General features: G+C 45.6%; 1 protein-coding gene across 1 annotated transcript in view; it reads right to left on the bottom strand.

Annotated features, from left to right (window-relative positions):
- Positions 1-27,472, bottom strand: part of LOC134909547 (solute carrier family 12 member 9-like) — a 465,723-nt gene that overhangs the window by 316,214 nt on the left and 122,037 nt on the right. The window contains exon 6 of the mRNA XM_063916540.1: positions 27,024-27,135. Within this exon, the coding sequence (XP_063772610.1) occupies positions 27,024-27,135 (112 nt within the window). The remainder of the gene's footprint in view (positions 1-27,023; positions 27,136-27,472) is intronic.

Below are 27,472 nucleotides of genomic sequence, written 5' to 3'. Positions count from 1 at the left end.
TGCAATAGCCTCAAACAAGCGGATAATTTTCTTCGAAACCTGCCTGTTCTGATCCAGTCAGACAACGTCATGGCAGTGACGCAGATGAACCGCAAGGCGGGACTAAAAGCAGAGCAGAAATGGCATAAAGCCACCAGGATTCGTCACTGGGCGAAAAATCATTTAAGCGCTCTGTCAGAGGTCTTCATTACAGAGGACACGATCTCCAACTAGGAGAGTGGGGACTTCACCAGGAAGTTTTTACAGTGGTGACAAGTCGTTGAGGACTTCCTCATATAGACATGAGAGCATCACGCCTCAAAGGAAGATTCGGACGTATTGTTCCAGGTTGAGGGACTCTCAGACAGCGGCGGTGGATGCCCTGGTGACACCGTGGGTGTTTAGTCGGTCTATGTACTCCCTCCACTTCCTCTCATCTCAAAAAAGATTGAGAATCATAAGACGAACAAGAGAGCAGACGATACTCATTGTTCCAGATTGGCCTTGAAGGGCCTGGTATGCAGATCTTCAGGGACTGCTCTCAGAAGATCCGGGGCCCCTTCCTCTCGGGAGAACCTATTACTACAGGGGCCGTACGTGTTCCAAAACTTACCGCGGTTACGTTTGACGGCATGGCGGTTGAACACCAAATCCTAGCTAAAAAGGGTATTCCAGAGGAGGTCATTCCTACTCTTATTAAAGCTAGAAAAGAGGTTACGGCGAAACACTATCCCCGTATCTGGAGAAAATATGTGTCTTGGTGTGAAGCCAAGGATGTTCCTACTGAGGATTTCCAACTAGAACGTTTTCTCCATTTTCTACAGACAGGAGTGGATATGGGCCTAAAGTTAGGCTCAATTAAGGTGCAGATTTCTGCCTTATCCATATTCTTTCAGAAGGTATTGACTTCTCTCACAGAAGTCCAGACTTTGGTAAAAAGAGCGTGACACATCCAACCTCTTTTTGTGCCCCCAGTGGCACCATGGGATCTTAACGTGGTGTTAAGATTCCTTAAGTCACACTGATTTGAACCGCTTCAAACAGTCGAATTGAAGTTTCTCACTTGGAAAGTGGTCATGTTATTGGCCTTGACATTTGCGAGGCGGGTGTCAGAGTTGGCGGACTTGTCTCACAAGAGCCCTATCTGATTTTCCATGCGGATCAAGCAGAGTGGAGGACTCGTCCTCAGGGTCTGCCTAAAGTGTTTTCGTTATGTGAACAAAACCATTGTGGTGCCTGTGGCTACGGGTGACTAGGAGAATTCCAGGCCCCTTGTTGTAGTCAGGGCCTTAAAGTTTTATTTAGCCAGAACGGCTATGGTTAGGAAACAGATGCACTGTTTGTCCTGTATGCAGCCAACAAGGTTGGTGCTCCTGCTTCTAAGCAGACTATTACTAGCTGGATCGGTAACAAGGTTCAGCAGGTTCATGTACGGCTGATTTGCCGGTACCAAATTCAGTAAAAGCCCATTCCACTTGGAAGGTGGGCTCTTCTTGGACGGATGCCCGAGGCGTCTCGGCATTACAGTTTTGTCGAGCAGTTAATTGGTTGGGTTCAAACACTTTTGCAAAATTCTATAAGTTTGATACCCTGGCTGATGAGGACCTCGTGTTTGCTCAGTCGGTGCTGCAGAGTCATCCGCACTCTCCCGCCCGTTCTGGAGCTTTGGTATAAACCCTATGGTCCTTACGGAGTCCCCAGCATCCTCTAGGACGTAAGAGAAAATAAGATTTTAAACCTACCGGTAAATCTTTTTCTCCTAGTCCGTAGAGGATGCTGGGCGCCCGTCCCAGTGCGGAAACATTCTGCAAAACTGGTATATAGTTATTGCATACTTAAGGGTTAAGTTACAGCTGAGATCGGCCTATGGCTGATGCTGTTTTATTCATACTGTTAACTGGTTATTGTATACCACGTTGTACGGTGTGTATGGTGTGGGCTGGTGTGTATCTCGCCCTTAGATAACAAAATCCTTTTCCTCGTACTGTCAGTCTCCTCTGGGCACAGTCCTAACTGAGGTCTGGAGGAGGGGCATAGAGGGAGGAGCCAGTGCACACCCATTCTAAAGCTTTACAGTGCCCATGTCTCTTGCGGAGCCGTCTATACCCCATGGTCCTTACGGAGTCCCCAGCATCCTCTACGGACTAGGAGAAAAAGATTTACCGGTAGGTTTAAAATCTTATTTTCTGCAACTGCTAATGGGTGTCACTGTCTGACAACAGGGAATTTGCATGTGAGAGAAACACTCTGCGGGTGTGACGTGGGCGTGTAGTCAGAGTCCCTATTCTGAGTCAATGCACACCAAATTCATTCATATTTCCTGCATCTAGCATGGGGTAGGTGTAAGCGATGTTGACAGTGATGATCACTGTTCTCAAGGCCTAAGGGCGGGGGGGGGGGGGGGGGGGGGGTCAGTGTGATCGCATAGATGTGTCTGACTCAGTATAAGCAAAAAGTTACATTAGAATTATGGGCCTCTGGCATGCTGGGGCCGTCCAGCACATGGTAAGGCCATACAGCATGCTAATGGTGGTTTGCGATGCGTTCGCATTGCTAAATAAGTGAAGCCCCCACTGTATCCGTAGCCTGGCTGCTAAGGCAGTCGTCCCGCTGCCATTTTCACCATTGCATCGGCCACATGTGCCATCACGCAGACGCCCCGAAAGCGGCACTGGTCTGCCCCATCTTCCCTGCAATGCTGCCCCATGACCGCATAGCCCTGGTTTACGCATGCGCAGTGTGGGTCCTGTGTGTGCGCACTACAGCGGTGACCGGGGAAATGCGAACACATCTCAGATGCGTCCCAAGCTGAATAGGGGCCGATGTTCGCTGTAGGCATCCAATGCTACGGCATTACATGCAACTTTGAGTGTTATTGCTGGTGGTAACCCTTAGGGCTATTTCTTGCCTCATCATATACCACTAGCAACAGTAACTGCGTATATTTGCCATGCAATGAAAACCTACCTGTAAGTTTTGCACATATGCACTTGAATGGTGCTACCAAACACCGCTAGTGCCTTATAAATAAATAATATCAACAACAACAGAAATAATCACATGTTTACATGCCATTTGTTTCCTACTTCGGGCCTTATGTAATCGCCTGCAAGACGCATTTACAGGAGCAACGCCAGCAAGTTAGTTAACCAGGTTAGTTTTACACATTGTAAACCATTACGTAAGGCTCTAAGTTACACTAGCTTAGACTACTATTGAATGCATTGGGGTCATGAGTTCAGTTGCCATCCAGAGCCTTATCTGTGTGAAGTTTGTATGTTGTCCCTAAGTTTTCATAGGTTTCCTTCATGTGCTCTGGTTATAGATTTCACACTGTAAGTTCCAATGGGGCATGTACTCATGTAATGACAAATCTCCTTTGTTCAGAATGCATAACTGGTTGTGCTGTATAAATAAATAATAAAATACCTCCATGAAAATGCTGGTTAGCTGATGACTTATAAATAACTAATTTAACTAATATCTTATGATTTTACTTATACATTTGGAGCAAAAGGGGTAGAAAAACAAAGGTGCATACTTTTGTGAGAGTAACTTTGTTCTCCTCTATAAGAATCCTCACCCGTACCTGAAGAATATGGGGTGGGGTGGGGATTACGTAATAGGGTGAGAGAATCAAAAAAGTTAGATATTTTGGGAGATTTTTCCTGTTTGATTTTGCAATGTAAATGATTGCCACTTTAAAAAAAAACAAAAAAAACAGAAGAAATCTCCCAAAATCTCTCACTTTCTGATTCTCACACCCTATTACTGTACATTCTCCCCTTTGAGTAGAAGTTTCCACATCTATTAATGACAGTCAGATAGGTCAGACTGATACTACTTTGTGCAAATAGGTTGTTAAAATAAATGGTGCATGGATAAAGTCAACTTGCAGTAAAATATAAACAGTCAATCCGATAGACTCTCATAAAACTGAACTGAAAATCTCATCCATTCCCCAGTGCTAAAGAAGCAGGTATACTGCTGAAACAGGACAATCTTTACTAGCTGCAATACATCTGTCAATACACTATATACATACATATATTCTTCCATGTCACTTTTATATCAAAATACTGTGCTGTATAGGATCCTTATTCTCCAACACTATCTTATTTAACCCTTCAAAGCAAAAATATGTGTTTCTTCTTTTAAATTCTAAGGGGTACATGTAACAGCCTGCGAGATGCCGGCATCGGTAAGATTCCGATGAGTCTGCTTGATTTATAAAGTGGCAATACAGTACTTGAAAAGTTAAAGCCTGGCTACTTTAAGAAAAATCAAGCAGACTCCCCGCAGTATCGCAGATGTCTGCATCTTGCAGGCTATTACATGTGTCCCTATGTGAGGGGTGTGCAATACGTTTCCGGATACACAAAGAGTACTTAATATTTACAAGCAAAGTGAACATTATATTTTTTCAAAGTATTCGCCAGAGGAGTCTATGCAAAACTGCATGTGCTCAAACCATTTGGTGAAGCAGGTATGTCTTCTACATGCTGGATGAAGGTCTCCACTGCAGCTTCTGGTAACTCGCATCTTGCGCTTGATTTGTGGGAACACAAAGTAATTGCAGTGGGCCAGGTCTGGACTGTACGGCAGATGACCAAGCTCCTGGATGTGTACATGGGCAAGAGAATCTACCACTTTCCTGGACTTGTGGGCAAGTGCATTGTTATGATGGAGAAAGGCACCACCAGTGCGAGTTCTTGGAAAGCATCTTGAAATGGCTCCCAGCACTGGCGTACCAGTCCACAGTGATGGTGCGCTGCTGCACGAGTTGTACGGTAGCTATATGACCAGTCTTGGCCACAAAAACAGCCACCATCTGCTTGGCCGTGCTGTGCTCACGTCTGAACTTCTGTGGCAGCACACCTTCAACTGGAGTCCACTGGGCCAACTGTTGTTTGGTCTCAGGAGTCGAAACTGTAGATCCAGAATTAATTGCCACAGTTGATCTCCAAGAGTATGAGCGACCACCAGCATACCTGGCCAGAATGTTGCAGCCTCCTTTTGCTCTCGAGTCAGCTGAGTGGACACCCAGTGTGCAGAAACCTTGCTCAGGCCAAGATTTTCATAGAGTATCTAGCAGATGGATCCTGACTAAATGCCTAACTCCTTATCTAAATTTGCAAAGGTCACCCTGGCGTCCACCTCAACTATGGCCCGAATAGCAGCAACGATGTCCTCAGTGATGGCGGACACAGGTCAGTCACAGCACTCCCGCGCCAAAATTCTGCAAACCACTCAAACACTGGTTCGGCACGTTTCTTCTTTCCCAAAAGCAGCTTGCTTTCGGTTAAAACTCTCCTTCTGTCGCTGTAGTCATAGCCAGTGTCCTCTGTTGAGCTCCATAACGTGTTTGTGAAGGAAGTGACTTCTTCGGTGTACAGTGCTGCTAACATACAGTCCTTGCCTTAACATTTCACAAGAACTTTAGTCAAAGATTACAGTTCACAATCAGACAGTCAGATTTTGATTATTCTACATTTGTCACGGCACATCTGGAAACACACGTCATATGGTTATTTTAATTGAGTTGTATCTTTATTGTGATTTAAACTACAGTGCTAATATCATGTTCAGATTATGTCAATAAGACTGCGCTTTGTGTAGAGAGGTTTTGTTACTAGAGGCAGCTCCTGTAGGCAGCTCCTGTGTCGCATTATTACAGGTAATACAAATTTTCCTCACATAAGAGTGCATCTCCCATAAGCAAGTGCAGTGTCGGACTGAGGCATGGAAGGCCCGCAAGGGAATGCAGTGGTAGGAGCCCAAGCTTATAGGGTGTGGCTATCGCCCAGAGGACATGTAGTCAGCAACCATAGAATAACTTGGCCAACCACTAGAGAGGACATAGTCTGCCTGCAAACAACAAAGACCATTTATAAAGCATGGCGAAAAGGTGGTTTAGGACTGCCCATTTAGAACGGCAGGAGGGCTAATCGTGGTGTAGTTTGCATAGCAATGCACCAGGTACCCATGTTCATCCATAGTCGAGCAACAATGAATGATTTCAGTACACTTTCTGGAACCTGACACAAAGGAAGGGCCAAGACAGTGTGGCCCACCGGGGGTTTCCCCTGTACATCTTTATGCCAGTCTGACCTTAAGCAAGTGTACACTTCTGCTGATCAACAATATATAACATACAAATAAGTTTCCCATTAACAGGGAAGTTTGGACCATTCAGAAAGTGGTAATGATAATTACATAAATACCACAAAGCATGAAATGTTAGAAATAATACTGGAAAATCATGACCTTTGCAATTTTAATTAAAAAATAATAATAATAATAATAATAATTCTAACAATTAGGGAGCGTTTGTTACAAGACTTTAAAGACACATTTTTGGGTGTGGTCTAGCTCAATAGCAAATGTTATTACTTCTTTTTTTGTATATGCAGGTCAATATTTTAGCATAAAGTAACATTTACTGGTGCCCTCACATAGAAGGTTGCTCCCTTTAGTTAGTGGTTGAGGCTACTGAATGAATAAAGCAATATAAGAAAAAGTGGGAAACTGAGATTTCCTTCTTAGAAATTATGGAATTACATGACACAGAGGAAATGGTAACAAAGTTGCATTTCCCTTTTGGAGTATGAGACCTGGAATGTCATAAAACAAATACATTAGGTAAGCTCTGTACCTGTAATTATCAGATGCTTGGCATCTGAGACTAGCATAGGGCCTGGTCGTGGTGGATGGGACCACATATTTGCGCAAATGTGTGCACTTATATTCCATGTTAAGTGTGAGGGTTTACCAAAATTATTTTTACTATCAGTGTTCTTAGTGCTTAGAGTATGCATCAGCATTTCTCTTCCTCCAGCACAGTACTAGAAGCCTTAGTATGATAGCACCTCTTATTTTGGGCACACCTATCCTTGAGAGATAAGTTTAAAATATGTCAATATCTATTTAATAAAATGAATGCATCGATATTTGGCATGTGCAACATAAATGTGTTTCATTTTCATGTTTCATACATATAGTGGTAACTATGTACGAAGCTGTAAAATGCTATAAAGATTCATTTTCTCACTGCTCGTTATTCTAAATCCAGTGCAGCACCTGAGAGCAGAAGGGGAGCAGAGGGCAAATGCTCAGAGCCAGCTTCATGAGGCCTCAATGACCTGTAAATCATACTTTACTTGTATCATTGGTTCAGAGATACAGTGTAGCCCCACTGGAACTCAATGCTCTGCCAACAAAAAAGAGAGTCAAACAACTAGAGTGCTGGATCCTGTTCTTCAATAAACCCCAGCAGCCAGTTGGGATTAAATAAAATATCCCCAGTGATGTTTGGCTGCTAGTTCCTCTTCCTCGATTAAATTGGCAAAATTCCCAGTCACACTGGGTCACTGATACAATATTGCTTAACACTGAAACTGCTCTGTATTATATATCTAACATTAGAAATGGGGCTTCCATGCTTACCTAGGCTTTGCACTATATTTACTGGACATCAGTATTATTAACATCAGGGGGTTCTGAGTAGTATTACTGGACATCAGTATTATTAACATCAGGGGGTTCTGAGTAGTATTACTGGACATCAGTATTATTAACATCAGGGGGTTCTGAGTAGTATTACTGAACATCAGCAGTGGCTCAATTATAAATGGAGGAATTGAATTATATAACTGTACACCAGAAGAGGCTCTGAAATGTACTATGGGGCATCAGAGGTGGGCTGTAGCATGCATACTGGATTAAAAGGCATTGAAATTTCCTATAAATTTTACTTACTATGTAAAACCACAGTAACACAGATAACCCACTCCAACAGCGTTTGTCAATACATACTCTATGGTTTAGTGCATGTTTAACATGACAGTCAACTTGTTTTTAATTCTCCTGGATTGATGTATATACCGGTATGTGGTCGGCATCCTGCTCGTTGGGATCCCGGCTGCCACAATACCAACGCCAGGATCCCGACTGGGCACCATACTGCCACAGGTATAATGGCGAGGTAGGTGATTCCCCCTCTATGGGTGTCCACGACACCCATAGAGGGTGAATAGAACCTGTGGCAAGCATAGCTCGCCACCGAGCCCACAAGGAGCCTTGTTGGCTTTGTTCGCTCGCTTGCTCCCCTGCCGGCATTCCACCGCTCAGGGTGCCAATTTCGATATATGGACAGTTGCCATCCCGTGCGGCAGTATAACATACCGAATCCTATATACCAACTGCTACCCTTTTTTAATATAACTGCCATCCAAAACCTCATGGTGAGACATTCACTGATTTACTTTAAAGAATCCAAAAATAAGGAATTGGCTCTTATTCCGCTCCCTTTTTTGAAAATCACTGCTCTCATATTACATAGGGCTGGTAATGAGTAATATTGGGAACATATACTTGTTGTCACTTGTCATACAGAAGTACAATACCAGACTAAAGGGGACATTTACTAAGCAGTGATAAGAGCAGATAAGTGAGCCAGTGGAGAAGTTGCCCATGACAACCAATCAGCACTGAAGTAACATCTATAATCTGCATACTATAAAATGATTCTCCACTGGCTCACTTCTCCGCTCTTATCACTGCTTAGTAAATGTCCCCCTCAAGAAGCAACCCTTTAAGGGAAATCTCCTGCATGCCACATAAAATATGCAAGCGGTAAGTGTGCAGTAAAATCAGAGGCAATCTGGGCAATTGAAATAAGACAAGACTGGTCTTTAGTACTTTCTGTATGCATCGAATTACCTGCCAGGATGAATGGCATGACACAGGACATGATGCATGAAATGACATGTCTGTGTGGAACAATGGGGGTAATTCAGACCTGATGGTAGCAGCAAATTTGTTAGCAGTTGGGCAAAACCATGGGGCCAATTCAGAACTGATCGCTGCTGTGCGTTTTCGTACAAAAGCAACACCGCTGTGCGATGCTTTTGTACTTGTGCGGTGGGGGAAGGGCCTGACATGTGGGGCGGACTAGCCCTGTGCTGGGCGTCCCCCAGCATGTCTGAAGACTGATCGTAGATGTGCAAAATTTAGCACATCTACGATCAGGTCTGAATTAGGCCCCATGTGCACTGCTGGGGGGGGCAGATATAACATGTGCAGAGAGAGTTAGATTTGGGTGGGGTGTGTTCAAGCTGAAATCTAAATTGCAGTGTAACAATAAAGCAGCCAGTATTTACCCTGCATAGAAACAATATAACCCACCCAAATCTAACTCTCTCTGCACATGTTATATCTGCTACACCTGCAGTGCACATGGGGGATGATTCAGACCTGATCATCCACACTGACATGCGGGGGGACGCCCAGCACAGGGATAGTGCGCACCGCATGTCAGGCCCTGCCTCACCGCACAAGTACAAAAGTGGCGATGCTTTTGTACTTGAAGAGTAACTCCCAGCCAGCGCAGCTCCTGCGTGCTGGCCGGGAGTTACTCGTCATTGTGATGGTCGCAGTGGCTGCGTGTGACGTCACGCAGCCGCTGTGGCCCACCCCCCGCACGGTCCGGCCACGCCTGTGTTGGCCAGACTGCGCCCACAAAGCGGCGGCCAAACGCTGCATGCCGCCCCCTCTCGCCTCTGCCTGTCAATCAGGCACAGGCGATCGCTGGGCTACGACAGCCGTCAGCTGCCTGGCATGCGCCGGCGCACTGCGGTGCCGGCGCATGCACACTTCTGACCTGATGGCTGCACTGCGATGAACGGCAGCATGCAATCAGGTCAGAATGAGCCCCATGGCTTTGACCAACTGCTAACAAATTTGCTGCTACGATCAAGTCTGAATTACCTCCAAAGTACAATGCAGCTCTGTACTGTTACAACATTACAATTCACCATACTGTGCAGTTAAGCAGATATTCTCTTGCATCTTAATGGACATCGGGTTGCATATAAACCAAGGCTTATATTGAGCGTTTCCGACCATGCTGTGAAAGAGGTTAGTATTTGTTCTGCTGAAATTGTCTTGGTGGAAAAATGGCTAAAAGGAATTATCATATTTAATGTAATCAGCTGATGAGTGAAGAGCTAAATGATGCTGAAGTTTTAATTGCCATGCTGGTTCCATATGCCTGCCCACGAGCAACGCACTGACAAACAAGTCAGATTACAGGAAAAGAGCAGGATTCCTCTGCCGAGAACCTCTTATAGGAAGTGGCAGCTCTCAAATGAAGTATGTGTAAAAACTGTATCTGAGTGTCATTTGCAAAATGTCACATCTGCCTGGCAAATGGAAGGCTAGACCTCAAAAAGGAGAAAATCGAATAAAAACACCTCATCAAACTTAACCTACTGTATATTCAAAGCAAGGTGAATACAAAATATCCTGTGCTGCAAAGATCTGTGCAAGTACATGGGTGTCTGCAATCAATCACCAGTTGTTTGTCTATAGCTGAGTAGAAACCATTTAGAGAACTTGCTGGTCATCTCATTGCTGATGTAGATAATGTACAAGAAAAGCAGCAGAGAGCTTTGGAAGGAGTTTTTCAGGGTATCACTCTGGAATAGTTCTGGAAATTACTGTGGAAGCCTGGGTGTAGTGTGACCGGTAATAGATAAACTAATTTTGGTAGTATATCCAGTATTCTTAATTCAAGTTTAAAAGGTAATAGCAGCCACACCCTGGCTATGGGAATGGTTTTATTTGAAAAAAAACCCAACTAAATGACATCTTATTTTTTAATATAGAAGAAAAAAATGGGAATTTAATAACTACCGGTAATTCCTTTTCTTGTAGTCCGTAGTGGATACTGGGGTAGTTTTAGTACCATCGGGTATAAATTGGGTCCATTGGAGCCTGGGCACTTTAAGAAATCAATAGTGTGTTCTGGTGCCTTTCCTCTATGCCCCTCTTAGCAGACTCAGTCTAGGAAAACTGTGCCCGAGCAGACGGACATACCATGACAGAAGGAATAACATGAAAGTGGTGAGGCAACGAACCACCACACAACAGTAAAAAGGATAGCTGAGCACACCAGAATAGAGAGGAGCAACGCTAACCATACACGGATAACAACGTTAACCAACATGGAACTGGGACCACAACAGCAGACCCAACCAAGAACACTTACAACCAAGTAATCAGGACAACGAAGCACTGAGGCAGATGCCCAGTATCCTCTACGGACTACGAGAAAAGGAATTACCGGCAGGAATTAAATTCCTATTTTCTCTAATGTCCTAGTGGATACTGGGGTAACTTTAGTACCATGGGGAAGTCCCAAAGCTCCCAAAATGAGTGGGAATGCGCTGAGACCCCTGCAAAACCACTTGACCAAACTGAAGGTAATTTCTGGCCAAGGTGTCGAACCTACAGAACTTAACGAATGTGTTCGAACCAGACCAAGTGGCTGCACGGCACAACTGTAAGGCTGAAACGCCCCGGCAGCTGCCCAGGAAGAACCCACTGACCGTGTAGAGTGGGCCTGGACAGAACTCGGCAGAGGCAATGCTGCCGAGGAATAGGCTTGTTGGATAGTCAATCTGAGCCAACGAGCAATGGACTGCTTAGAAGCAGGACATCCAATTTTGGTAGCATCATAAAGGACAAACAGCGAGTCAGACTTCCTGTGACGAGCTGACCGTTTGACGTAAATCCTCAAAGCCACCACGTTCAAGGACTTTGGAGCAACCAATGGATCCGATAGTACCGGAACCACTATCGGATGATTAATGTGAAAGTCCGAAACCACCTTCGGCAAAAACTGCGGGCGAGTCCTGAGCTCCGCCCTATCCTCATGAAATATCAAATACGGGCTCTTACAAGATAAAGCCCCCAATTCAGACACACGTCTAGCAGAGGCTAGAGACAGCAGCATGACAGTCTTCCAGGTAAGATATTTCAAGTCCACCTTGTGCAAAGGTTCAAACCAGTCTGACTGGAGAAAGGCCAAGACCACCAAGAGATTCCACGGAGGGACAAAGGGTGGTTAAATGCGAAGAACACCCTTCAGGAAAGTCTGTACTTCTGGTAGGACCACCAGTTGTTTCTGGAAGAAGATGGAAAGATCCGAAATCTGAACTTTGATGGAGCCTAACCATAGGCCCTTCCTGCTTGCAGGAAGAGCAGAAACCGGCCAAGCTGAAACTCCACAGGAGGATATTTTTTACCCTCAAACCAAGAAACATATTTCTTCCAGATGCGGTGGTAATGCTTAGATGTAACCATCTTACAGGCTTGGACCATAGTGGAAATAACCAGAGACGGGAGACCTTTTCTAGCTAAAATTGCCCTCACAACTTCCAAGCCATCAAACGAAGCCACAGTAAGTCTGGATAGACGAATGGCCTCTGTTGCAGAAGATCCTTGCAAAGTGGCAGAGGCCAGGGATCTTCCAGAGTCAGGGTCAGGAGGTCTGCACACCAGGTCCGTCGAGGCCAATCCGGGGCAATTACAATTGCTTGAACTCTTTCCCTTTTGAGACTTTTTAGAACTTTTGGAATGAAAGGGATTGGAGAAAACAGGTATACGAACTGGTAAGACCATGGCGCCGTCAGAGCGTCAACTGCTACAGCGTGTGGATCTCTTGTTCTTGAACAGTAACGGCGAAGCTTCTTGTTGAGACGAGAAGTTATGAGGTCTGTCTGTGGACAGCCCCAACAGTGAACCAGCTGTTGAAACACCTGAGGGTGAAGGCTCCATTCTCCCGGATGGATGTCATGCCTGCTGAGGAAGTCCGCTTCCCAGTTATCCACTCCTGGAATGAATATGGTGGAGATTGCCCTTGCATTTGCTTCTGCCCAGAGGAGAATCTGCAACACTTATCACATGGCGGCCCTGCTTTTTGTTCCTCCTTGTCGGATTATGTACGCCATAGCCGTGGTGGTGTCCGACTGCACCTGGATGGCTTGATCTCGGAGAAGATAGGAGGCCTGCAGAAGAGCATTGTAAATTGCTCTGAGTTCCAGAACATTTATCAGGAGTGCAGATTCCTGACTCGACCACTTCCCCTGGAACTGAGCCCCCTGTGTCACAGCCCCCCATTCTCGGAGGCTGACATCCGCAGTTAGTAGAACCCAAGAGTGGGGAGCAAAACTCCGACCCTCCAAGAGGTGAGAGACTTGTAGCCACTATACCAGGGAGATCCATGCTTTTGACGACAAAGTAACACTCAGATGTATGTGCAGGTGAGACCCCGACCACTTATCCAGCAGATCCAGTTGGAACGAACGTACATGGAATCTGCCGTACTGGTTTGCTTCGTAGAAGGCTACCATCTTGCCCAGCAGGCGGATGCAGAGATGAATTGAGACGCTGCAGGGTCTGAGTACGGATCGGACCATGGCCTGGATAGTCAGGGCCTTGTCCAGTGGAAGGTAGACCTTCTGAGACACCGTGTCCAGTATCATACCCAGGAACTGAATTCTCTGGGATGGTTCCATGTGCAATTTCTGAAAATTCAGGATCCACCCATGTTCTGTATGAAGGCACGTAGCCAATTCGATGCTGTGTAACAGACGCTCCCTGGACACCGCCTTTATCAGGAGATCGTCCAAGTAGAGGACTATGTTGGTTCCATCCTGCATAATTTCAGCATCATCTCTGCCATGACCTTCGTGAACACCCTCAGAGCTGTTGACAGACCAAAGGGCAAGGTCTGGAACTGTAAGTGGTGGTTCATTATGGCAAACCAAAGGTAAGCCTGATGAGTAGCCCATATCGGGATATGCAGTTAAGCGTCCTTGGTATCCAGACACACCAGGAATTCCCCCTCCTCCTAGCAAGGGTGAAGCTGGTAAGCTTGACTGAAGAATCTGTGAGGAGGTGGTGCTTGAAATTCTAATCGGTAACCCTGGGATGTGAGGTCCCTCACCCAAGGATCCCAACAGGACTGTGCCTACACATGGGCGAGGTGATGAAGACGAGCACCTACCTGATAGTCGCCTTGCTGCTGAGGCCAACCGTCATGCGGAGGGCTTAGTGGAGGAGGAACCAGAGGCCTGATCCAGGGATCAGCAGCCGCTGGTCTACGAGACTTACCGCGATTTCCTCTTGCAGCATTTGAGGAACCTCTGGATCTGCTTCTGAATCTGGCCGCATGAAAGGACTGCAGAGAATGCCCAGTGTAGGAACGTCTAGCAGGAGGCGCAGCGGATGGTAGATATATAGACTTACCCACTTTTGCCTATGAGATCCACTTATTCATTTCATCGTCGAACAAGGCCTCTCCTGTAAAGGGAAGATTTTCCACCCCTTTCTTTGAGTCAGCATCCGCAGCCATAGAGCCCTGCGGGCCGTAACAGACATAGCCGTAGTACGCCCATTGATGAGACATAATTCCTTAACAGCCTCACACATAAAATTTGCAGCATCTTGTATATGATGCAGAAGCGTCATAATCTCATCTTGAGGCAAAGTGTCTCAATTTTGTGGTCAGCTGGGTCTTTGAGAAAGAGCTCCACGTACAGGCAGTACAATTTTACGTGACAACCTGGATACAGAGGGATCTACAGATGGGGAATGAGCCACACTTTCCTATCCTTGAGAGAGAAAGGAAAGGAATTCAATAACCATTTAGGGGTTTGAAACTTTTTATCAGGACTAACCCACGCTCCTCTAGCAAGGATATCCAATTCCTTAGAGACAGGAAACGTGGCAGATGATTTGGGTTTTACATTAAAATATAATTCCTCCTCTGGCTCCACGTCCTTGTCTGGTATGTTGAGGACATCCCTAATAGCATACATTAGAGCCTCAACCCCTGGAGACAGAGAATTATCATCGTCCCCTTCCAGCTCCCCTTCATCCTGCTCCATTAGCTCAAAGTCAGACGGGGAGCACTTGTGGAAGCGTGCGTTTATGAGAGACCAACAGAGGGGGCTGAGGAGCCTGTCTGTGGTCCTAAGCCTTAAGCAAAAAATCATCTACAGACTGCTTAAGGGTTTGTCTTTCCTTTCTGGCAGTAGCTAACTCTGTATTAATATTAGAAATTTTTTAATGAATGTAGCCACTCAGGTTCCTGCATGCTACTACCTTGAGAAGGCAGAGAGCACTGGGCACACAGGAGGAAGCCCCCGGGAGAAGGTGTAAACTTAGTGTTAGGGACACAAAGCCCTTTTCCCCAGACATTTTGCAGAACTTTCACAGAGTTAGTTGAAAACACAAAGTGCAGTGACAACACAGAAAATGAAGCAGCACAATAGCCCCAGACAGTCAGCATGGAGTGACACAGAGAGGAATGGACCCAGCACACAATACCTCAGACAGAGCAGTGCCCCGCTGGGTATTTACATATATATCGTTTGTGTGTGTTAACAGCAGCAAAAGCCCCATTTATATCAGCGCCAGTGTGGGGTCCGCAGCGGGCACCGCAGCTCACAGCCCGGTGATCACTGCACCCTTATGCCGCCATTTTCACCAGGGAACCGCTAACCGGGACCCCAGGTGTAACACTCACTGCATCGTGTAATTTTCAGCATCTGTTAGGGGTGGCGGCATGCTGCCGGAGTGGCCACACACCCTGGGGGTATGTGAAACATCACCTCAGGAGTTTAATGTCCTGTCAACGGGGATACGAACCATTAACTCTTTAGGAAGTTGGTTCGGTCCCCATCCCCCTAAGTCCCACGACGCAAGCAGACTGATTGCCAACATGTACTGCCTGAAAATAACAAACTAAATAAAAGCCTGAAGAAAACTCTCTGGAGCGCCAGAGGAATGCACCTGGCATCTTGGGCACATTTTTGTAAACTGAGTCTGCTAGGAGGGGCATAGAGGGGAGGAGCAAGCACACACTATTGATTTCTTAAAGTGCCCAGGCTCCAATGGACCCGATCTATACCCTATGGTACTAAAGTTACCCCAGTATCCACTAGGACGTTAGAAAAAGGAAAAGAGATGTAGACAGGGTTTCTACCTTTAGGTGAGATAATCACCTTACATCTGAATGCACAATGTCCAGGTTTGCTTGCAGTAGGTCAATTGAAGTCATCATGTTCATTGGCAAAGTGTGTGCACAGATGTCAGTAAGAGCATCTTTCATCTCGTAACACATTTATGGATAATTTGTATTTAACATGCCACTATCCATCTATAATTATCTACATGATGCTTTCTGAGGATACTCTGACACTAGCAAAATAGTTTTCATACTATAAAATATTACACATACTTCTCTGGTGAGCTACTCAGAATAGTGGGAATAGGACATTTATGGCTAACCCCCAACCCCCCCCCCCCTCCTCCCAAAAAAAAGCCCCATAAGAATGGTTTCTCTAAATCAGGGGTACCCAAACACGGTCCTAAAGGCACGCTAACAGTCTGGGCTTTTAAGGATAGCTATACTTGAGAATGGGTGACTTAATTATTACCTCAGTTATTTTGATTTAATTATCTGTGCTCAAACATGGATATCACTACAAAAAGGATTTTAATTACCTACCGGTAAATCCTTTTCTCGTCGTCCGTAGGGGATACTGGGAATCCATTTTTTACCATAGGGTATAGACGGGTCCACTAGGAGCCATGGGCTCTTTAAGAATTTGATAGTGTGCGCTAGGAAATTGTGCCCGAGGAGACGGACATACTTTGAGAGAAGGATAGATAAGGAAAGTGGTGAGATTACGAACCAGCACACACAGAACAAGAGGAAAGCCATGCTAACCAAACTTGAAACATTAACAGGAACAGCTGAACAAACCAGAATACTTAACCAAGTAACAGTGCAGGAAGAACGAAGCACTGGGCGGGCGCCCAGTATGCTCTACGGACTATGAGAAAAGGATTTACTGGTAGGTAATTAAAATCCTATTTTCTCTTACATTCTAGGGGATACTGGGAATCCATTTAGTACCATGGAGAAGTACCAAAGCTCCCAAACCAGGTGGGAGAGTGCTGAGGTTTCTGCGGAACTGATTGACCAAACTAAAGGTCCTCAGAGGCCAAAGCAACGAACTTGTAAAACTTGGCAAACGTGTTCGAACCTGACCAAGTGGCTGCTCGGCAGAGCTGTAAAGACGAGACACCCAGGGCAGTCACCCAAGTAGAACACACCAACCTAGTACAGTGGACCTGTACACATTTTGGAAGCGGCAATCCTGCCGTGGAATAAGCATGTTGGATAGTGAGCCTGATCTAGCGTGCAATGGACTGCTTTGAAGCAGGACACCCAATTTTATTGGGATCACAGAAAACGAACAGCGAGTCCAATTTTCTGTGATGAGCTGTTCTCTTTACATACACCTTCAAAGCCCTCACAACATCCAAAGACTTTGAAGCAGCAGAGGTGTCCGGAACAACCGGAACCACAATAGGTTGGGTTGAAATTAAATGCGGACACCAACTTAGGAAGAAATTGCTGACGAGTCCTGAGTTCAGCTCTGTGCTCATGAAAAATTAAATAGGGGCTCTTGCAAGACAATGCCCCCAGCTCCGACACACGTCTTGCTGAAGCCAAAGCCAGCAGTGTGACGGTCTTCCACGTAAGGTACTTTACGTCCATCTCCTGTAACGGTTCAAACCAGCCTGATTGGAGGAAGTGCAGAACTAAATTAAGAACCCGGAGGTGCCGTGGGAGGCAAAAAGGAGGCTGGATGTGCAAAACACCCTTCAAGAACGTCTGGACCTCAGGGAGAGAAGCCAATTGTTTCTGAAAGTAAACAGACAAGGCCGAAATCTGGACTTTAATGGAGCCTAGACGTAGGCCCACATCCACTCCCGACTGCAGAAAAAGCAGGGAACGTCCCAGATGAAATTCCACTGCAGAATATGTTCTGCTTTCACATCAAGAGACATACTTCTTCATATACGGTGGTAATGTTAAAACATTACCCCCTTCCTGGCTTGGATCAGTCGGGATGACCTTGTCAGGAATCCCTCTCCTGGCTAGAATCAGCCGTTCAACTTCCATGCCGTTAAACGTAGCCACGGTAAGTCTTGATAGACGAACAGGCTCTATTGCAGAAGATCCTCGCGAAGAGGTAGAGGTCACGTATCTTCGATCAGCATCTCCAGAAGATCCGCGTACCAGACCCTTCGAGCCAGTCCGAAGCAATGAGGATTGCTTGAACCTTTTCCCTTTTTATTGTTTTTAGAATTTTTGGGATCAGAGGAAGTGGAGGAAACACGTACACCAGCTGGTAAACCCATGGAGTTGTCAGAGCATCTTCCGCCACTGCTTGTGGGTCTCTCGACCTGGAACAATACCGCTTGAGCTTCTTGTTGAGACGAGAGGCCATCATGTCGATCTGTGGATATACTCACCGACGAGTCAACCACTGGAACACCTCCGGATGAAGGCCCCACTCCCCCGGGTGCAGGTCGTGTCTGCTGAGGAAGACCGCTTCCCAGTTGTCTACTCCCGGAGTGAAGACCACCGACAATGCCACAGTGTGCTTCTCTGCCCAGAGGAGAATTCTTGACACCTCTGACATTGCTGCTCTGCTTTTCGTTCCGCCCTGTTGGTTTATGTAAGTTACAGCCATCACATTGTCCAACTGGAATTGAATGGCCTGATTCCGAAGTAGAGATGAGGCCTGCAGAAGGGCATTGTAGATTACCCTAACTTCCAGGATGTTTATTGGAATTACGACTTCCTGACTTGACCATACTCCTTGAAACTACACCCTCTAGGTGACTGCTCTCCAACCTCTGAGGCTTGCATCTATGGTTAGCAGTATCCAATTATGAATCCCGAACTTCCAACCCTCGACAAGGTGATAAGTCTGTAGCCACCACAGAAGGGAGATCCTGGCTCTTAGCGACAGACGGATCCTCTGGTGCATGTGAAGATGCAATCCGGACCATTGTCCAATAGATCTAGCTGGAAGGGCCTCCATACCGAAGTGCCTCGTAAGAGACCAACATTTTCCCCAGAAGGCGAATGCACAGATGCACTGAAATCCAGATTGGCTTCAGGACAGCCCAAACCATTGACTGGATTACCATAGCCTTTTCCAAAGAAAGGAACACTCTCTGAGACTCTGTGTCCAGTATCATTCCCAGGAAAGTAAGCCTCTGTGTCGGTTCCCAGTGAGATTTTGATAAGTTCAGAATCCACCCGTGATCCAGTTGTAGTCTGGTTGAGAGGCCAATGCTGTCCAACAACTGCTCCCTGGACAGTGCCTTTAGCAGAAGATCGTCCAGGTACAGAATTATGTTCACTCCCTATTTGGGGAGTAGAAACATCATCTCTGACATCACCTTTGTGAACACTAGGTGCCGTAGAGAGACCAAATGGAATGCCTGGAACTGGTTGTGACAGTCCTGCAGTGCAGACCATAGATAAGCCTGATGAGGCGGCCAGATCGGAATGTGAAGGTATGCATACTTGATATCCAGAGACACTAGGAATTCCCCCTCCTCCAGACCTGAGATCACCACTCTCAGAGACTCCATCTTGAATTTGAACACTCGTAAGTACAGGTTCAATGACTTGAGGTTCAGAATCGGTCTTAGCGAACAGTCTGATTTCGGTATTACAAACAAGTTGGAATAATACCCCTTGTTTTGCAGAAGAGGTGGAACTGGAACAATGACCTGAGTCTGTACCAGTTTTTAAATGGCATCCTATAAAGTTATACTTGTTTCTTGTGAAACTGGTAAGCCTGATTTGAAGAATCTGTGAGGTGGGAGCTCCTGGAACTCCAGTCTGTAGCCCTGGGAAATAAGATCTATGACCCAGGGATCCTGGCACGAACTTGTCCAGATGTGACTGAAGAATTTTAGTCGGGCTCCCACCTGCCAGTCTTAAAGGCATCGCGGTCCACCGTCATGCTGAAGGTTTTGAGGTAGCAGAGCTCGAGTGGTTTACATCTAGCGCCTCTGGTGGCTGTAGAATAGTGGTCAGGGAACAGGGGTAAAATACCCCAAATGGGGTAAAAATTAAATTCCTGGGGGTAATGGACGGTCGTGCTGCTGAGACACAGCCTCATCCAGCACCGTCCGCCTAGCACCGCCTAATGGGCTAGTATACACACATATATAAAAAAAGAAGGGTTACACACATTATTTTATATATATATATATATATAGCAGAAAACACACTGCGGCACTCGGAGGTTTAAGCGTGAAGAATTATATTTCAAATCAGCAACATGAAAGATCCATCGTTTCGGGGCTCAGCTGCCCCTTTGTCAAGGTGCACTACTGGATCTGAGGGCACCGGAGTTAAATATAGCGGATGAGGGAGTGCCGATCTGAGAGTATTGACTATATATATATATATATATATATATATATATATATATAGATATATATATATATATATATAGGACAGCGTAGGGCGGGCGGGGAGGGAGGGTGCGTGGTGTGACGTCAGCACGTCACATTGCAAAATGGTCAGAGCATGACAATGGGTGAGCTGTGCACCAAGCCACAAGAGCCGACCTTAAGCAATTTCATGCCCTAGGCAAGATTTTTGTTGGTGCCTCCCAGAAGACAATCCCACCACCAAGCTTTTTACTTATACACAGACACCAAAAATAACACACTGGTTTATGGGATAGATAGATAGATAGATAGATAGATAGATAGATAGATAGATAGATAGATAGATAGATAGATAGATAGATAGATAGATAGATAGATAGTAGTGATGAGCGGGTTCGGTTTCTCGGAATCCGAACCCCCCCCGAACTTCCCCGAACTTCACCCATTTTACACGGTTCCGAGGCAGACTCGGATCCTCCCGCCTTGCTCGGTTAACCAGAGCGCGCCCGAACGTCATCATCCCGCTGTCGGATTCTCGCGAGATTCATATTCTATATAAGGAGCCGCGCGTCGCCGCCATTTTCACTCTTGCATTGGAGATGACAGGGAGAGGACGTGCAGCGTTCTCTCAGTTTCTGTGCTCAGTGTGCTGCAAATATCTGTGCTCAGTGTGCTGCAAATATCTGTGCTCAGTGTGCTTGCAAATATCTGTGCTCAGTGTGCTGAAAATATCTACGTTCTCTGCCTGAAAAACGCTCCATATCTGTGCTGCATTGTAGTATAAAAGGACAGTGCAGAATTTTGCTGACCAGTGACCACCAGTATTATATAGCAGTACGGTACAGTAGCCCACTGCTCTACCTACCTCTGTGTCGTCAAGTATACTATCCATCCATACCTGTGGTGCATTTTAGTTGTGCGCAGTATTATATAGTAGGAGGACAGTGCAGAATTTTGCTGACCACCAGTATATAATATATAGCAGTACGGTACAGTAGGCCACTGCTCTACCTACCTCTGTGTCGTCAAGTATACTATCCATCCATACCTGTGGTGCATTTTAGTTGTGCGCAGTATTATATAGTAGGAGGACAGTGCAGAATTTTGCTGACCACCAGTATATAATATATAGCAGTACGGTACAGTAGTCCACTGCTCTACCTACCTCTGTGTCGTCAAGTATACTATCCATCCATACCTGTGGTGCCTTTTAGTTGTGCGCAGTATTATATAGTAGGAGGACAGTGCAGAATTTTGCTGACCACCAGTATATATATAGCAGTACAGTACAGTAGTCCATTGCTCTACCTCTGTGTCGTCAAGTATACTATCCATCCATACCCGTGGTGCATTTTAGTTGTGCGCAGTATTATATAGTAGGAGTACAGTGCAGAATTTTGCTGACCACCAGTATATATATAGCAGTACGGTACAGTAATCCATTGCTCTACCTCTGTGTCATCAAGTATACTACAAAAGTTCAGTAAAATGACCCAAAAATCTAAATTAAAAGCATCTGATGAGAAGCGTAAACTTGCCAATATGCCATTTACGACACGGAGTGGCAAGGAACGGCTGAGGCCCTGGCTAATGTTCATGGCTAGTGGTTCAGATTCACATGAGGATGGAAGCACTCGTCCTCTCGCTAGAAAACTGCATTGCCACTCCTAGGTGGGCCAGGTATTTGTGTCGGCCACTTGGGTCGCTTAGCTTAGCCATCCAGCGACCTTGGTGCACCTCTTTTTTTCTTTGCATGATGTGCTGTTTGGGGACTATTTTTTAAATCGGCCATCCTGTCTGACACTGCAGTGCCACTCCTAGATGGGCCAGGTATTTGTGTCGGCCACTTGGGTCGCTTAGCTTAGTCATCCAGCGACCTCGGTGCAAATTTTAGGACTAAAAATAATATTGTGAGGTGTTCAGAATAGACTGCAAATGAGTGGAAATTATGGTTATTGAGGTGAATAATACTATGGGATCAAAATGACCCCCAAATTCTATGATTTAAGCTGTTTTTGAGGGTTTTTTGTAAAAAAAAAAAATCCAAAACACACCTGAATCCGACAAAAAAATTTCAGGGAGGTTTTGCCAAAACGCGTCCGAATCCAAAACACGGCCGCGGAACCGAATCCAAAACCAAAACACAGAACCCAAAAAATTTCCGGTGCACATCACGATAGATAGATAGATAGATAGATAGATAGATAGATAGACACACTGTATACAACAATATAATTTCCAAAGGTCTGGCAAACACATAAGCGTAGCAACTTGGCCCGGTGCCAGCACAGCGAAGTACTAGTAGATACTCCCAGGATGCGGCACACGGAGCACGATAATAATGAATAAACAGCGCAAGCCTTGTTACATCAACGTTTCAGCTTTTATAGATTGTTTTCAAGATAAAGACAAACAACAATAGCTCACCTTAATATACCCCCACCATCAACATGTGAATCTCAGAAGCCGCACTGACCGCCATCGGCGTCTTCCGATGACATCATCCCAACATCATACATACACACAAAATACACGCATATATATTGGGATTTTTCAATTTCAATACCGTGTATCGGGATTGAAAATATCTCAGTCCCGGGATTTCTGGGATCCCGGGATTGACCAGTCCACCTTCAATTAATGTGTATGGGAGAGAGGATCAGGGGGGTTTCAAGTAAAAAAGGAATATATAACCTACTCACTAATGAGTAGAGGGGTCCCCAAGGTCCAGAGGTAGCGTCAGGCAGCAAGAGTCCCTCACTGCCCGGCTCACAGCGCTGCCTGGGGAGAGAGACTGCCGGGGGGGGGCGGAGGTGTGGCTGCCCGGCTTCAGAAGGCAGCACCTGAGCCGGGTGCTAAGAGCTGCTCGGGAACTCAGGAGAGAAGCTGCCGGGGGAAGTGGAGCCGGGAACTGCGCATACGCAGTGTAATCCCGTGAATCCTGTGATTGGAGGCGCCAATCAAAGGATTCAAACCCTGGTGTTTTTGGGCCGGGATCCCGCAGATCCAAATCCCAATCTCGGGATTGGCCTCCCTATTCACAACTGGCCTTGCTGCCCTCCGGTAGAAACAATAGATGCTAAGTGGATGGTGGCACTTCCAGGACTTTAAAGCATGAGTTGTCAACGTTTCAATTTATTCAATACATTTTCGTCAGGACACAATGAAAAGTGCCACCATCCACTTAGCATATATATATATATATATATATATATATATATATACACACACACACATACACACAGATACTTTTGAATACATGTAAGCTGCCTTACTTTTATCAGTGGAGGGTAGCAGGGTCCTGGTTCAGTGGTGGCGCAGTGCCCGGAGTCTCACTGACTCCGCAAAGGACCATGGTAGGAGGAGCTGCTGCAGCCGGGCATGCGCAGCAGCGCTCCTCCCGGAGCGGCCACCATATTTCTTAGGGGCATCCAGCCAATGCTATCATACATACACTGACTACAGTGCCCCACCAACAGTCACAGAGCCAGCGCCGCAGCCCGCAGTGCACCCGCTCCGGCGCTACCGCAGGTGGCTCTGCACATATGTGCGATTGCAGAGCCGCTGACGGCGCCACATCTACACATCGGCAGCACTACGGATCACAGGCGCGAGACGTGCGGGGGGTGGCGGACATTAGGGGGTGCCTGTGCGCACCAGGCACCCCCTGTGCGCACTCCTATGGTTGCCACTGCCATAGCAGTGGTGAGTGCATTAAGCAAGCCTATTTCTTTTATGGCTTCTACCATAAAGTTTGCAGAATCTTGTATACGTTGCAGGAGTATAATAATCAAGGGAAAAGGGGAAAGGAAAACCTACTGCACTAGTATTGTTATATCAATTATGAGTGAACCCCACTTTTTATCACGATTAATTCAATCTGACATGGGGGTGCTGCCGCAGACACACTCGCTGCCAATGGAATGCAAATGAAATAAAAGGAAAGAGAAGAATTGGTTTCTTTGCGGCGCACAGGGGGTATATAAGGAAATTGTAAGATAAGTATCATAAAATGTAACTTTTATTAGATTATATATAAAAGAGCCTACTGTGAAATATGGACAAACAACATAAATTGTGGTTCATAATACAAGACAAATGACATAACAATGTGAATTAAAATATATAAAGAACTACGGTCTGTGTGTGTGTACAATTATTCCTAGACTAAATTGTATCTCAAATACTGCGGGTATAATACACCCTATATATAATTGTATAAAGACGTGACCTCTGAATTAAATATAATTATTCTACTTTATCTCTATTTATATGAGTTGGTGATTATTGAAAGGGGTCTATAAGTCTCTCTCCCCTCAGTCACACAAAACTCCTAGTGGGGTAAGTAGAATGATTGTGCATAACCAAAACTTACTCCTGGAGATTCCACTCAGGATTCGTGGTAATCCTCATATGAATGATATACCTCATATAAATAGTACACCACAATGGGTATAGTCCCTTGTAATTCATTTATGGGGTATAATCCCCTGGTGGTTCTATATAAATATCCAGGAGAGGAGGAACACTGTCACTCCCTACCTTGGAAACACCACCCTAGGTGGGAATTAGCTTCCTATGTTGCAGGAGTACAATAATATCCCCTCGAGGCAAGGTATCTAACCCCTCAATTAGGTTACTCGACCATTTGGCAATGGCTCTTGTAATCCACCCACATGCTATAGTGGTTTTCTGGGCCACCCCCGCAGCTGTATTCAAGGATTTGAGTGTGGTCTCAATTTTACAATCAGCAGCGTCTTTCAGGGAGGTTGCACCCGGGACAGGCAATACAATTTTCCATGACAGCCTGGATAATGATGCATCCACTCTGGAGGAAGGAGGAAAAGGAAAAGATGATAACAACCATTTAGGGATTTGAAACTTATCAGGATTAACCCACGGTTCTTCAAACAGGGTATTTAGTTCCATGGCACAGGAAAAGTGACTGAGGATTTATTTTTTTATATTAAAAAAAGATTCCTCACTCTCCTGTCACCTTATCAGGGATCTGCTGAACTTCTCTGATAGGCTCTATGAAAGCCTCTATTCCCTGTGACAGAGTACCCTCCCCCACCTCCATGTCTGACCTCTCATCATCAGAGTCAGACTGCAGGATATGGGCCAATTTACGTTTTTGTGGACAAATGGCAGGGGACTGAGAAGCTGGTTTGGGTACTGAGTTTCTTTTCATAAACTCAGTCATAGATTGTCTTAAGTATGGAGTCTCTCCGGAGGAGCTGCCTGCCCCTGTCAGTCAGCATCTGTGTCAGCTGCAGAGGGAAAATGGCGCTGGTGAGCTGCTGGATCCGCCAATCGTGAAACTCCGACCCTTCAATGGCGCGCGGTCTTTCCGCTCTTTTTTATACTGGCTGTTGTGTCTGAGTGCATAAATTGGAGACAGACTCCTTTTATGGCTTTGTTTGCTTGTCTGGGAACTGTGTCCACTGTTCAGCGTCTGTGTCCTTACACAGCGGGAAACAAAGTCCGCCCCGTTCAGAAGCCGTGCGTCTCCGTATCGTCATGCCGCCATAATGGCCGGCAACCTGTTAACCGGGATGCTGGCTTCGTACTCACCACTTTTCTTTCTTCTGGCTCTGTTAGGGGTGACGGCGTGCTGCAGGAATGTACGCTCGCCGTGGTGGGGCTTGTGAATAGTTCCCTCAGGAGCTAGTATCCTGTCAGCGGGGAACATGACCATTAACCCTGAGAGAGGTTGGGCCGTTTCCCCCCCCTAAGCCCCACGAAGCAGGCAGGCTGGGGCCATTCAGTCCTGCCTGAAAATAACAAACATAGAAAATAAATGCAGAAAACTCTTCAAGAGCTTCCAGGTACGTGACCTGCTCCTCCGGGCACATTTTCTAAACTGAGTCTGATAGGAGGGGCATAGAAGGCGGAGCCAGCACACACTATCAAATTCTTAAAGTGCCCATGGCTCCTAGTGCACCCGTCTAAACCCCATGGTACTAAATGGATTCCCAGTATCCCCTAGGACATAAGAGAAACATGCACTGTTAGTGTGCCTTGAGGACCGAGGTTGGGAAACACTACTCTAGAATAATGCAAAGTTAAAGGTCGATCCATCATAATGCAATATAATTACCTATAGGCGTACTATAATGTTTATTTTCAGAAAATACTTTTTTTTTCCATTTGTATTTTGATATATTTACTGTATATACAGATGTGTCCACTTACATATTTGCTATTTTGCTCAATTTGGCACAACATGCAAAACACGGCTAAGCTGTTTTTCACGAGTAGCGAGTGGATGTATATGAAAATTTTTGTTTGCCATAATAGAATATGTATAAAGTAACATATTAAAGAAGCAAATTAAGAAAAATCACAAGGCATGACTAAATCTCTGAGTCTATGGCATGCTGTATGTGGACACATCTGTATGTACAACAACTTTTACTCTGTTATGCCCACAGACCTTTAACAATAAAATGAAAAATACCACTTATCCCCAAAATGAAATTTTTTCAGATTTAAATCATGAACAGAAAATACATTGTCAGTGTTACCCTCATAAAAACGGTAAATTATTACCTTCCATTACCCCTACAGAATCTCCTAGCTTATCTTTTGGACAGTGTCCCTGGGGTAGACGTATCAAGGCTTGGAGAGAGAAAATGTGTAATTTCGTAGACTGACATTTCATAAACTGCACCGCTTAAATGATTGTTAGAAGCTGACTCTGGTTGCTTTGGGCAACTTCTCCACTTTCTCTCTCTCTAAGGTGGGCTACATTTCTTCCTTATGAGGTGTGATAGAGACAAAAACAACTGAGAATGCAGAGATTTGAGCTGCTGTGGCATCACATCTGTCAGCAGTAAGCAACTAACATTACAAATATTTTAGTTACATTTGCTATTTTATATTATATGATCTGCCCAGTAGCTACTGACACCTACCTGTCACAAGTGCAGCTGACCATCAGGGAAAGCAATGTGTAGATTATGAAGGTGAAGATTACAGCAGTGATTGTCCCTCGGGGTATAGAGTAACTTGGGTTCTTCAAATCTCCTGGAAAGAAAATAAAACATTTATGTCTGAACAAACAACATTTGTATACAAGTAACAAAAACATCTTTTTTAACATTTCCAGAAATGACTAATACCCCTTTCACACCGCAAATGCCGGATCCCACCCAGGAATTGGAAACGGGTCCTTCCCGGGTGGGATCCAGCATTGGACGCTACAGCTGGCTTCCCTGACCCGGCAATATGCCGATCGGGTTGCCATAGCAGTGGGGGGCGGAGCTGGCAGTGGGACAGAGACGGAGCTGGGAGATGAGCTCATCTCCACGCCTCCTCTCCCTATGTAGTGAACGAGTCCGAGCCCGTTTATGCTGCCACTGAC

Source organism: Pseudophryne corroboree, chromosome 4, assembly GCF_028390025.1.
Source record: "Pseudophryne corroboree isolate aPseCor3 chromosome 4, aPseCor3.hap2, whole genome shotgun sequence".
In the NCBI taxonomy this organism is placed as follows: domain Eukaryota; kingdom Metazoa; phylum Chordata; class Amphibia; order Anura; family Myobatrachidae; genus Pseudophryne; species Pseudophryne corroboree.
The sequence above is the reverse complement of the archived record's forward strand: the minus strand, read 5'-3'. Positions and strand labels throughout refer to the sequence as shown.